Genomic DNA, 12,991 nt, shown 5'->3' with positions numbered 1-12,991 from the left:
ACATTTATGCAATGCTGAGATGATGATGGAGCTCGATAAATGTTGGGAATAACCTAAAACTTTTAATTTATACTAACATTTGCGCGTAATATGAACAGAATTTCTCTTCTGTGAGCGAGATGTGTGTAGTATAAACAATACATATTATACAGCCACTATTAATCGCCCCTACGTTGTTTGAAGGCACGTAAAGTAAGAAGCTTAATGTAAACATACTCCAATATTTCCCTTGAATTTTCACGGATAAGGCGACTTACAAAACACTGTTCCATTTATTGATCACGTAAACTATGTAGGTATCTATACATTTAGGTATTTCGATATGGCACTGTAATTTGGTTTTAAATAAAGTACGTTAAAATGTTGCCGAATTTTATATATAATTTATTTTAAAAATGTTCCAAAATTTGATAGGATTGAACAAGAAAATACTTTAAATTAAATCTATGATTATTTGCTATTTTTTTTTCTGCCGTAGTTTGTAATCAGCCCTTAGGGCTGCCTTAGGCTACGAGTGAATTTGTTTTCTGGTGCTGTCATGTGGAGTGACTTCCCATTGGTAGCATCTACTCATCTTCTGCCTAGAGCTACTGCCTGTCTTCTAGCTCTAGAATATGGTGACGTTATCACTGTTATATGTCTTATGTTTTTAACGAAAAAGAGTAATATGCCGTGTCTATCTGAAAAATAGGCATTTTTAACTAAAAATCTTACCTTATTTATGCAAGACAGCGGCATAAACCATTTGCGTATAAGCCTGTAGAGTTCGCCTTCATTTCTTAATTTTAGAAGCGCCAAATTAACACCCTCCCTAAAAATTGCACATTCAATAAAAGTTAACAAAAAATAAAAAATACACACGAGGCCTCTTAAAACCGCATAGCAGTAAAATATTGCAATCGCATTGCGCAATGTTGTCATAAAATAATTCAATTCGCCATGACATGTTTATTTAGTTCCGACCATTGATATTATAGATACGTTAAACGAAAAACCGCTTTTAGTTTTACGAAGTAAAATGTATTCGGACCGTGATGAATTACTTATTCGTCTAAACGGGACGTAGATTATTGAAACGTGGTACTACCAATTCGTTCAATACGAGTCTGCACTTGGACAATAACATATACTTTTTAATATCATTCGTTCCGAAAATAACTGACCGTAAGGGTGATCCTTTAGGGAACGCTACCGCAAAATCTTTTAGTCCAGTCTCCATTACGGATATCAGCATATCACACGGTTTGTTGGTTTCCTGAAAAATCACATTTGTAGTGGGTGTTATAGTAAGTTTATTTAGTTATATAGCTGAACGTATTTCTCCTAGATTGCAGGCTAAATGATTTTATAAATAAAATGCGACTTACTGCAGGACATTTGTGCAGTCGGTGCACCGAGTATAGTGGCGGATTGAGTTGGGAAATAGTTAGATGTGTAGTCAAATTTGCCGTGTATATTATCATTACGAATAGTGCCAAAAACCACCATACACCACTGACAATCCTTCCCGAAAGGGACCTGAATTTTAAAATTATATTAAACATTTTTAATGGTAGTTGTTCTAATTTCTCTTAGGAGCTTAAGGATTTTAAAATATCTGTAATACTTAAGGATGAAAGCCTAGTGCGCGGCTCTCAACCTTGACGCCGGGAGTTCAAATCCCGGCGGTACAATTTATATCTATGTAGGCAATTTTTTCGTTCGGTGACATAACAGACGACGTGAATCAGACAGTTCTTCATCAAATTATTGCCTCTATTTGTGCAATAAATAATGCATAGCACGATAGAATATATTATTATTTAAATACAATTAAAAGAAATTTATGCAACATTAAAACAATAAATACACGAGGTACTTCTGGTAGTTTCACGTTAATTCTTTGACAATTATATTGTTAAATTGTCAATTGATATTGCTTCATTTAAAATCGATTGCTAATTGATTTATAAATACCGTCGTTTTTTTATACATTTTATATATTATGTACACAAATGTTTATTATCGATAAAACAGTGGCTCTAACCTCGGTGTGTAACCGCTTGTCTGCTGCATAAAGGAACCCAAAGAAAACCAAATGGCATTCCATAATGTAAATGTGTTCTCGACGTTCGCCTGGAATATTTACGCTACATATATAAAAGTCCTCGCTGTCAAAGACGCTAAATATACACAACGTTTATTTATCTTTCAATGTTCAGAGTTTTCATTTACCTCGGTTGAAGGCGAATAATCTGCTCGAGAGTGAAGTAAGCTTACCACGTAACTCGATGATTGTTTCCACGTAACGCCAGGTTCGAAATAGTAGCTTGTATAACAGCCTTGCTACTAGGATTCGTATGAAGTAAACAATTATTGATAAGATAGCGTCGAGGAAATATTCAGATATACATATATCACCCTGGCACAAACACACTTCAAAAGGTGCATTTAAGATAAATGGTACGACTATCCAGGCCCCAGAATAAAAACTCACTTATACGAAAACCTTATTTGGAAATTGTCTTCGCTTTTACAACAAACTCCCGAAAATTGTCACTAAATAAATCAAAGCCTTCGTTAAACGAAAATTAATTCTATAAAGCTTTTTATAAATTTGACGAATATTCAAATGATCCTAATCCTTGGGATTGATTTGCTCCAGTTCAAACAATTTGTATGACTCAAAACTTAGCGATTATAATGAGTGGCAAGAAGTTGCTTGCTAGTTCATTTGTCCGCTCTTCACCTTTGACTTGCGAACTGGTAGTAAATGTAAAATTACAAATAATTTAACTACTTTTCTGACATTAATAAGTGTACTTGTTTACTTATATGAATAAATTAATGTTGAGTTTAAGTTTGACTATCGATAAAATATGCTCAACTTTTTTTAACATGATTAATATTTAATTTTGTATTGAGAGACTTAAGTTAATATTATATTAATTATGTCCAGGGATAAACGGTTTAACGTAATCTAAACAAATCTCGAAATGTAAACTTGAATTCATGCGAGATGGCGGTTGTTCATGATCAATTGTTTACTTGTACAATAAATAAGCATTAACTTAACTAAATATAATATTACCTTGACCGTCTTGACATCTGAGGATTGAGTAAAGTCGTTCGTTCTTACATGTAGCTCGTATTCAGAAGAGGAACACTTCGATACAATATACAGGGAAAAGCTTACAGCCAGCATACTTCCAAATATTGAATACTGCAAATAACATTAAATTTTAGAACCTAATATCTCTGACTTTAAATTCAAAATGGTGTACATTTATTTTAAAACTAAATTTACACAGAATAACTTGTATATTTAGGTTAAAAGTACGATGACATTCCAGTACTTTCACGAGTGGAATTTGTCTTTCTATTTCTCTGGTTTTATTTAAAGAGTGTCCGTCTCCTGTATATGGTTAAAGAGTAACAATTTGTTCAAAATCTCAGATTCTAACAGATGCATGGTGTTACCGCCTATAGGTTTGCCCTAGATACTGGTCATAGCAATTCAATCGTTAATCAATGATATTTTATATGTTTGAGAGAGATAATTAACATGTTACTGCAAATATTATTTTCATAGCTATCAGACTGTGTTCATATGTTTTATAAGGCACTAAGTCATTAGGCTACTGTAGATTACCTCATGTTTTGATTCATAGTTAGTAAATATAACGAAAAATATCTATAGTCAGGCTTAGAACGCACGTACATTATTATTACACGCTTAACCACCAGACACTGTTTCTATGTAATTAATTATACCTAAACTAGAGTAATAAAATTAAAACAGTGTTAAGAAAGTAGGTGAGGCTTCGTAAACATAATGACGTCATTAATCACAAGTGTTGTGACAAGTAAAATTCGGTTAAATGGCATTAAAAATGTTTAAGTATTTTGAATATTGTACACAAAAGGAAGTGCAGGTGGCTACTGCTTATGAAATTTTCAATAGTGAGTGCGAAACAGGATATGACCTCGACTATTTTTTTTAGGAGGAGGAGGCCAAGAACTAAAAAGGTATGATTATGAATTGTTTTATACTTTTGAATTACACCATAAATAGATCCTATAAAAATTTGTTTGGTCATAACATACAAGAAAAATACGTACTTAATGACGCTAACAGACTTTTCCTTGGGTTCTGTTCCCGATTTTAACAATAATCCAATTTGACCAAACCTTCACATAAATATAAACCATAACAATTTAAATAAAATGAAAATAGTGCTCCTCACTTTTGCCCTCTTTGGACTCCTGTTTCTTAATTTATAAATGTAAAAGATACGGTGATAATTTGAACTTACCCATATCTCCTTAGACAATGGTTGAAAAAAGCTAAAGATTGAGTCAAAACGAAGTGGTACGTCGTCAGTCACAGTTTCAAACGAGAGGAAGGTTCGGCTAAATTCAATCACCTCCTCTCTCTGCACACTTACAGTTAGAGATGATATTGATAGGTCTGCTTCCTACAAATATGGATTGCCGAATTAATGAACATTAACAAAGAAAGGTATTAAATCCCACTTTGAGATAAAATACTAAATAAATTCAGGTTCTTTAAATATTTTTATTTTATACAATTAGTCAAGTCAATCTAAAATAATGATTGTTTGCAAAAATCTGGGTACAGATGGAAGACAGCACAATGGCAGCTATGAAAAGTGACATACCTTTCTTATCAACTCTCCGATGATACCATCCCAGCCACCAGTAACTTCAGGATTTTCATGACCAAATTTACCATCTTTTACCAAACGAAGTTCATCTGTAATATATTCATATGATGTAAATTACTCAATTTCGATAGCTGGGCATTTCTTTTATTGAGAAATAAATATTTGTGTCCTATCCTTAAGGTACTTTAACCTCTCTGATGAAGGAAGAATTATAGATATTGGTTCATCAGTTTTTGTACGCCACTAATTTTTCCTTTCCATATTAGCATAGATTTTTCAATATGCAGTAACTTCTATCAAAACTAAGCAAAGTAATTCCAATAAAGAAAATTATTAGGTTAATTATCAAGTTTCAAATATTATAATAATTTATTATTAAATAATTATGATCTCTAAACGCTCGCCTTTTACATTACCCTACCTAATACTTAATGAGATGGTTGTAAGTTTTGAAAATTACTTTGCATATAATTTTCATGCCATGTATTTAAATTGTATACTATAAGTATGCGAAATTAGATATTTATGATTCAATTTCTGAGCTGTTAAAAACTTACATTTCAGTCCCATCTTTTTCATAACCATTTCAGCAAGGTCCACAGAAAATCCTTTCCATTTTTTCTTAGAGCGATTATCAACTAACGGCATAATATAGGGCTTCTCTTGAACACTTATTATTATGTAAGTCTTGTTTCGTTCAGACGGACCAACCCAGCCAATTTCGTTCGGTGCTTCTAACCCTTTATCGTCGTACCACGTTCCAACCTAGTTAAAAAAAATTGTTGCTAAAATATATTTTAAGCTAAATACAAAATATTATACTTTGTGCGTATTCTAGTAGCATTTTTCATATTATTTGCTCCAGCAAGTTTGACAGAAAAATATGGAGTCTAACTCAAAAAGTCTCGATAAAATACACCTTACTCAATTTAACTGTAGGTACCGTTGGCTAGGAAAATTTGTTAATATAAATTTGTTTTTATACAAAATCTTAGTTTTGCATTTAACAAGGAATTTACTCAGATAAAAATACACACCGAATTAATTAATTTCGTGACCTAAGTTAAAATTCTAGAGTTGTTTGTTTCATATAACGTCATTGTATGTTGATCATCAACTATAGAGAAACTTCGCAAAGTCTTAATTTCGTTTTAAACACACAAATACATGAATAAACGTTCCAATATTATCTAAGATTATATCTAGAAAGTTCTATATTTAAATCACGGTCTGAGAGTGATAAAGTCCATACCGTTTCAGATTTAGAACCAGCAGTCATTTCCACAATCCGAAGTGTAAAGTTGCTACGGTGGCCGTCCTCGTCAAATTTGATAAAACCAGTTAGGCCATCTATCTCCGTCTAAAACAAACACACCGCTCTTGGCTAACGATTTATTAGAATTGTCGCAGTCAAGAGTTCTCGCAAACACACAATCTATATTGCTATAATAAGCGTCGTAATATCTTGACCGTATTGAATCAGACCCAGAAACAATAAACTTCATCCACATTCTATCGCTGGTGATTTTATTAAAAAGCAACATTGTATTGTAAAAAATATATTGCGCTCTCGCCGTGTAAAATGTTTACCTTCTAAACGTGTTTCTGTTCCGAAAACAAACAATGCTTTTTCATATAGGTAGATATTTAAAAAATATTTTTACTCTCGATAATTTTATATTGCGATATATTTTTCGTTCAAAGTATAGTTCGTATTATAAATTAAAACCGCATAGTATGCAATGCGGTAGGTATATTTTAACAAATACAAATGTATTTTATTTAAAGCAAAAAACTTTTGACATATTGTACTAAATAGAAATAATCGTATTTTAATTACATCTGTCCCTTTTCGGATGCATAAGTAACTATATAGTAAATTGTGTCAGTAATCTTTTGACACATGAATAAATTACACAGAGTTATTAGTACGAAAAGGTGCATTCAGTAGTAGCCAAATATAAGTTTTATTTTATTATATAAGAAATTTGCAGATTTTCCAGTGATTGCAAGTTTTACCTCATTTAGAAATAAAATATTATACAACGATTAAAGGACGGCTTTGAAATTTCTTATATAATGTGCTGTATGCCATTTGAATATTAAAATGCCTACAAGTGAAAAATAAGCTATTGGAAGAAATAATGTATCTTGCGAGGGGAAATAAAACGTTGAAAATTCGCTACGTCTAATGTGATTTTTCCCACGCGAAAGTCACTTTCGTCTTGAACGTTAACGAAGCATTCGCTCAAGCTCATTTTGTATCATTATAGATTGATGTTATTCATTCGCATAAGCAAAACTTTATATATAATCTGTTAAGCAGTTATTAAAAGTAAATTTATATAAATAATTTCTACGACGATTTTTTGCCGTCTGCTAGAGAGTAGGAAAGAGGACCTTCAAAACAAGGTCGCAATTTTTCTATATACCTTTCTTCTTACTGTTATAAAAAATTCTTGTAGCAGAGTTGTATTGAAAAATATCTCTGATCTTATCTTATGTATCATTTTAACAAATAAATGCCGCTTAAAGGCTTAGAATTTCATATTCATTCACCGATTATGGCTTTGAAATTTCGCCTGATTCAATGATTTTTCCTCTAAGGAAAAATAATCTTTCTTTTTCAACCAGTGTGTGCTAAAAAAACTAAAGCATTTTCAAGAAAAAAAAAAAAGAAATATATCTGTCTTTAGTAAAGTGGATTGTTGGAACTGTGTTTAGATAAAGACGAGGAATATTTATTGATCCGATGTATGAGTAAAAGCATAGTTTTAGAGAGAGAATAGGAACTATTTGGTAGTCTGAGAAAGAAACGGTGAAATTTTGAAACGAGACAAAGTGTGTACTATGTACCCTCGTATCGTCTAAAACCAATATTAGCGTTAGCGTTTAGTCTCCTTCGTGAATATTATTATATGTAATATATTTAAAATATATAATTATCCGCCGAGGAGGCCTTTTCCGACTGGCAAACCAAGCCAGATCCAAATATTAGAATCGTATTTTTTCAACCATCTAATATCTAGTTTAATAAATAATATAAATGATGCTAATATAAATGATAGCGCATTATAATCTTAGTTTAATCATTATAACCTTGTATGTATATGTGGGAGAAGAAATAAAGATTATTATTATTATTAATATAATGATCTATGTTTATGTGAGTAACTAAGTTGATCTGAATAAAAGCCTATGTGTATATTTTTGTTAAATTACTCCTTCTTACTGTCTTATTGCTGTTACTCCTAGTAAAAGACTAAAATAGAAATGGACACATTATGAGAAAAGACAAAGATAAATGGATGAAAAATTGACGGAATAGTTCCTAGCTATATGACAAACAAGGAGGACAAAAAAAGAGATGGGAAGATGATACAAAGAGCAGCTAGCCCTATGCTAGACACCTAAAAAAGTGGAAGCTCTTACGCCCAAACCCAATAACCTATAACCATCTGAGATGGTCAGATTTTAATACAAATATTGATAAAAGTGTATATAACCAATTATAGCCATTGGTCGGATTGGTGTATGTGGATATACATTCGTATCAAAATGTCAGTTCAACTGTGCCAATATCCTATCTGAAGATTTTTACTTACACCACTTTTTATAACAAAAAAAAAGCTATTTGATATGTTTTAAACATAGACATGTACATTTTAATATTATTTGTACGGTTTTATTGACTTTATTTGGTTTATATTGATTATCAAATATGAGTATAAAGAGCGAAGAGATTACATTCTATCCGTCGCCAAGAATTAATTGGCTTGGTAGAGTTTGATTATTGGGATGCAGAGAGATCGATCGACTGTCACGGTCTAATCTCACATTGTTTTAAATCACAGATTGTGGATTAGTTATTGGGTTCGGGCGTTAGAGGAGGCATATGCCCCAGTTGTAAAGTAGAAATGATGAGGTTTGCCGATTAATTATTAGTACTTATAATTAACGGTAAACCACTTCACATTTTTATGTACTAGGATTAGTATTTTACAGCAATAAAGGCTATTATTATTAATAATATTATTTAATGTGTCTTGGTTCGTATAAGGGAGTATTTGGAAGCATTTTGGCTAGTAGAGAACTAAAATCGTGAATTTCAATGCTAATACTATTAACTATTACAATTTGGAGATTCTATAGTCACTAATAAATAATCGGAAATGTTTTTTTTTCAAATACCGCATCAGACTTTGAGTATATTTACTTACTACGCAACTAATTTTATATGATGAACAATATAAATTCCGTGAATTTTTGCTATACAGAAGATTTACCCAGCTCTAAGACTGAATGTTGCTTTGAGTTGAGAATGGCACATTGAACCACTATAGGCTGCCACTGTTCAGTATGAAAACTAACTTAAATACGTAGTATTGTGCACTCATATAAAATGGCTGATGGTAAATATTTCGTAGTAACAAAATACGTTTACTTCGTACCCAGTTTCATTGTGTGCATCGCAAAGTAGGGCAAAAGTCGTGAGGCTTTTATGTGACACACATTGCTGGATTATTGTTAAGTTGCAGTTCCGCGTGAGGTGCTAACTTTAGTGTCTTAAGACTTGTGAGAATATTTTAAAAATCCTAACGCTAAAAAGCTCCAACACTTTATGAATTATGAAACAATTTTAAACACGCATGGGATTTTTAAATTGAAAATGATAGCGCATTTTTCTCCTACACAGACACAAGCTGACAGTATGAAATTCCTGTATTCAATTTTACAATTAACAACTTTGATTTTGTGCTACAGTTTGTGTTTTTATCTGCGAACTTTTCGTGGTCTCCCATCATCCCATTCATATCACATACAAAGTTGGTATATGATACTACTGAATCAAGAGAAAAACTCAAATAAAAACATAGGCAATATTTTAATGGTATTAAAAACCTCTGGGACGGACTTGCCTAAAGGGACTCCTTTTAATATAATATTTTTGTTATTACATTTTAAGGTTAGTTAATATAAACCAAATAAAGTAATTAATATTAAAATATAGATGACTTTGTTGAAAACATATCAAATAGCTTATGATTTTTTTATTAGATATGTCATTTTCATAAAAAGGTCTATCCACATACACCGATCCGACCTACCATGGAGAGCTTGTATCGGCAGATGGCTATTATAATCCGTGGATTGATTATTGGCACAGTTTTATAATATTTGGATTAAGTTGTATATCTCAGATGTTCAAAAATGGATTGAGAAATGTTATTGGGGTTGGGCGTTAGACGACGTTAATAATAGTTTGTAGAATTTTAAATTCAGTTTGTGTATGTCTTGATAGTTATTATGTTTTTTATAACCGACTTAAAATGTAGTAGGCTCTACGAATCGATTTTGGTTATCGAAGTGTTAAATAATTTGGATTTCCAAAGTAGCTTCAAGTAAACTTAAAGGATCTCCATTAGAATAATATATGTATGTATTGACCGTTTAAATAAACTAATTAAAACTTAATACATATAATTCTCTTACTAATAAGAAGTCAATACAATAACTAAAAATGACTAATAAATATTTGGTATAGAATAGGATAGCTAATCTGATGACTCTGTAAGACAATGGACGCTCTCAATAACAGAGAGCTCGCGAGTGCGTTGCCGGTCTTTTAGGAATTGTTACGCTCTTCTCTTAATATGAACTACTATATTTTGGTTATATTTTTTACAGGAATTTATTTATCTACTAGCTGACCTGGCAAACGTCATTTTGCCATGTATATCATTTATAATAAAATAATACAGGTTGATCGTAGAGGGTTGAAAATTTAGGGTTGTATATACTGATTAATACTGTTGATTCAGTTGATAAAAAAATAAACTAAAAATAAAAAAAAATATATTTAGGGGTGGACTCTACTCTTAACATTTAGAGGGATGAAAAATAGATGTTGTCCGATTCTCAGACTTACCCAATATGCATAGAAAATTTCATGAGAATCGGTCAAGCCGTTTCGGAGAAGTTTAACCACAAACACCGCGACACGAGAATTTAATATATAATATTTATCACTTTTCAGATTCTATCAAAGTAAACGTATATTAGTAGCATTAATAAATCGCAAATTATTAATATATAATGAATTCCCTCAAGTTGTACCTTGTGAAGTAGCTAGAATAAAGCTTTTAAATAGCATAATAATGTTCCCTAAGGTAACTCTATTGAAATATTTGTGCTGAGAAAAGCTTGTAACATTATATGAATTTTATGTATTAATAAACATAAGTTCATTTTAAGCATTTTGTGAATTCGCCGCTGATGTGAACTTTATGTAATATAATCTAAAGAGATTCCCCATTATTTATTAAAATGTTTTTATTAAATATAATTTTGTCTCTTTTATCTATACCGTGATGACAGAGTCAGACTGCTTTGGATAATTAGATTTATTTACTTTTATTATATTTTGTTTTATCTAATAACCTTGGACGAGTATGCTCCGAGGGTATTGAAATTTGTGTTTGCCTGATCATTTTATTTGTTTAGAAAATAAAATTTAATGAACTGACTTAAAGGTCTAGTTGCAACACTCTTCTACAAGCAGCTACTTATATTAATCAAGTTAAAGAAGAAGCACGCAATAGTTCTTAAAACTTTCAAACCCCTATGCAAATTTATTATTTTTCATACATCGCAATAATCATTCATAGGTAGTTACAAACAGTATGATACACTCTTAATCGTGCCATACAATTTCCGATCTCACCCTAACCTTTGGGCTTTTGGGCCGGCCAGTTAGCGGTTCGACTAGCCGAGGATCACAGGTTCCTTCCTATATAATACTTTATGTATGTAGTAAGTGGAACGCCTGGTTATAAATACACAAAACTGTTTTTATGATGACATGAGATGATATGAGATTTATAAATAAGTAACGTAAATATTATTTAATAAATGTTTTTATGTGACTAAAATGGAACGGCACATCTTTATATATATATCTAAATATATAGAAACCTATGTTTAGGTATTAGGTTTCTATATATTGAGGTATATTTATCTTACCCTTCTTATAGTTTTGGCCAATTTCTCGCCGAATTCAAACGGTGTTATTCCTCTCTCCTCAATATTACAATCGTTGATCTTTGTGCTGTTGGGCGGGATGCTTCGGCGGGCGGATGCACGTAGAAACTCTGGTTTTTTGCGTACAAGACGCAAAATTGCTTCAATAATCAAGTTAACTGAATCGAACATCATAGCAGCTTTCGACTGAAAAAACAGTAAGGCTGTAAGATGCATTTACCATGAGTGCATAACATTATATGTGTTAAGTTTGGCATGGAAATCTGAAAACCCTGAACTTTTACTTAAAATAGTCCCAAAATTAGTAGATAATAGAATATTAAAAAGTTATATTTTAATATTTATATATTAAAATATAACTGTGATGTATTAATTATCGAATTATTAACACGAACAAATTAAAAAGGAATTATCGAATTTTTTTGTTATAAAATATACATATGTCGAAATGAGGTTGATAAAAAAAATATTAATTCAGTTTTAAAAGTATAGTTTTAATTAAATATTAAATTATATTAGTTATAGTTCTAAGGATAGTTATAGACTAGCAAACACTAAATAAAGGACCTGACAAGTATTATTATACAGTTTTGTGCATACGTTTTTACTTTTGAATTTTATTATTTACAAAAAATCAGACACAACAGTTGAATACTGAAGAGTCATAAGAAATAGAAAAGGTACTCTTTATGATATTACGTGTCATTTTAAATATTTAACATATATAATTCTTCATTTGAGCATGTTCAATAACCGTTTTAATAAAACAAGTACTCAAATGAATACCGCATATGGAAACTAACAATGCCAGTTGGCTTGCGGAGCCACATCATAATTTTTAATGTTGCTTTGTGAGAGTGAAAGAACTTTATACCATAAGCTGTGAAATAGTTTAATTTTTAATTTAAGTACAATATTTGTGACATCTGAGTATTTTCCTCTTATGTATATGAAATGAAAATACCTTAATAAACTTATTATGCGTAGTACCTACGACTACTCTGCACTTGCATTAAAGGGCCGTAAAAGCTATAGCAAAACCAAAGACAGAGTCTTCATAATTGGGCAGGTACTATCAAAAACCCTTTCACAAAAAATATTAACTTTAATTACACTGTTTTACTGAAACGTTTCTCTATCCATCCCTTAAACAGCGTAAAGGCGAATTGTCGGAAAACAAATGAACAAAAATCTGCAGATTTATCCTTAGCCATAAATATTGGCAGGTTTATAGAAGAGCTTATTTAGTTACACTCAATTTGTTACAGATATTTGCGATACGA

The 12,991-nt window shown here is 31.3% G+C and overlaps 1 protein-coding gene across 1 annotated transcript; it reads right to left on the bottom strand.

Moving 5' to 3' along the window:
* Positions 1-542: 542 nt before the first annotated feature.
* On the bottom strand, positions 543-6,021 carry LOC110997574 (glutamate receptor 1-like). The gene is made up of 10 exons (XM_045634165.1): positions 5,920-6,021; positions 5,225-5,432; positions 4,662-4,756; positions 4,296-4,457; positions 3,071-3,202; positions 2,027-2,115; positions 1,368-1,518; positions 1,164-1,255; positions 715-811; positions 543-607 (listed from the first exon to the last, which is right to left on the bottom strand). The coding sequence occupies exons 1-10, from the start codon at positions 5,944-5,946 to the stop codon at positions 602-604; spliced, it is 1,059 nt and encodes a 352-aa protein (XP_045490121.1). The 5' UTR covers positions 5,947-6,021; the 3' UTR covers positions 543-601.
* Positions 6,022-12,991: the final 6,970 nt, after the last annotated feature.

This window comes from Pieris rapae, chromosome Z, assembly GCF_905147795.1.
Source record: "Pieris rapae chromosome Z, ilPieRapa1.1, whole genome shotgun sequence".
Classification (NCBI taxonomy): Eukaryota; Metazoa; Arthropoda; class Insecta; order Lepidoptera; family Pieridae; genus Pieris; species Pieris rapae.
Note: the sequence above shows the minus strand (reverse complement) of the source record. Positions and strands in the feature narration are given on the sequence as shown.

Bases quoted from the DNA above. Each gene is read 5' to 3' on its own strand.
- LOC110997574 (XM_045634165.1), bottom strand. From the start codon at position 5,946: ATGACTGCTGGTTCTAAATCTGAAACG. The intron at 5,433-5,919 runs GTATGGACTTTA...TTTTTTAACTAG, and splicing joins CTGGTTCTAAATCTGAAACG to GTTGGAACGTGGTACGACGA. The intron at 3,203-4,295 runs GTAAGTTCAAAT...TGTTATTTGCAG, and splicing joins CATTGTCTAAGGAGATATGG to TATTCAATATTTGGAAGTAT.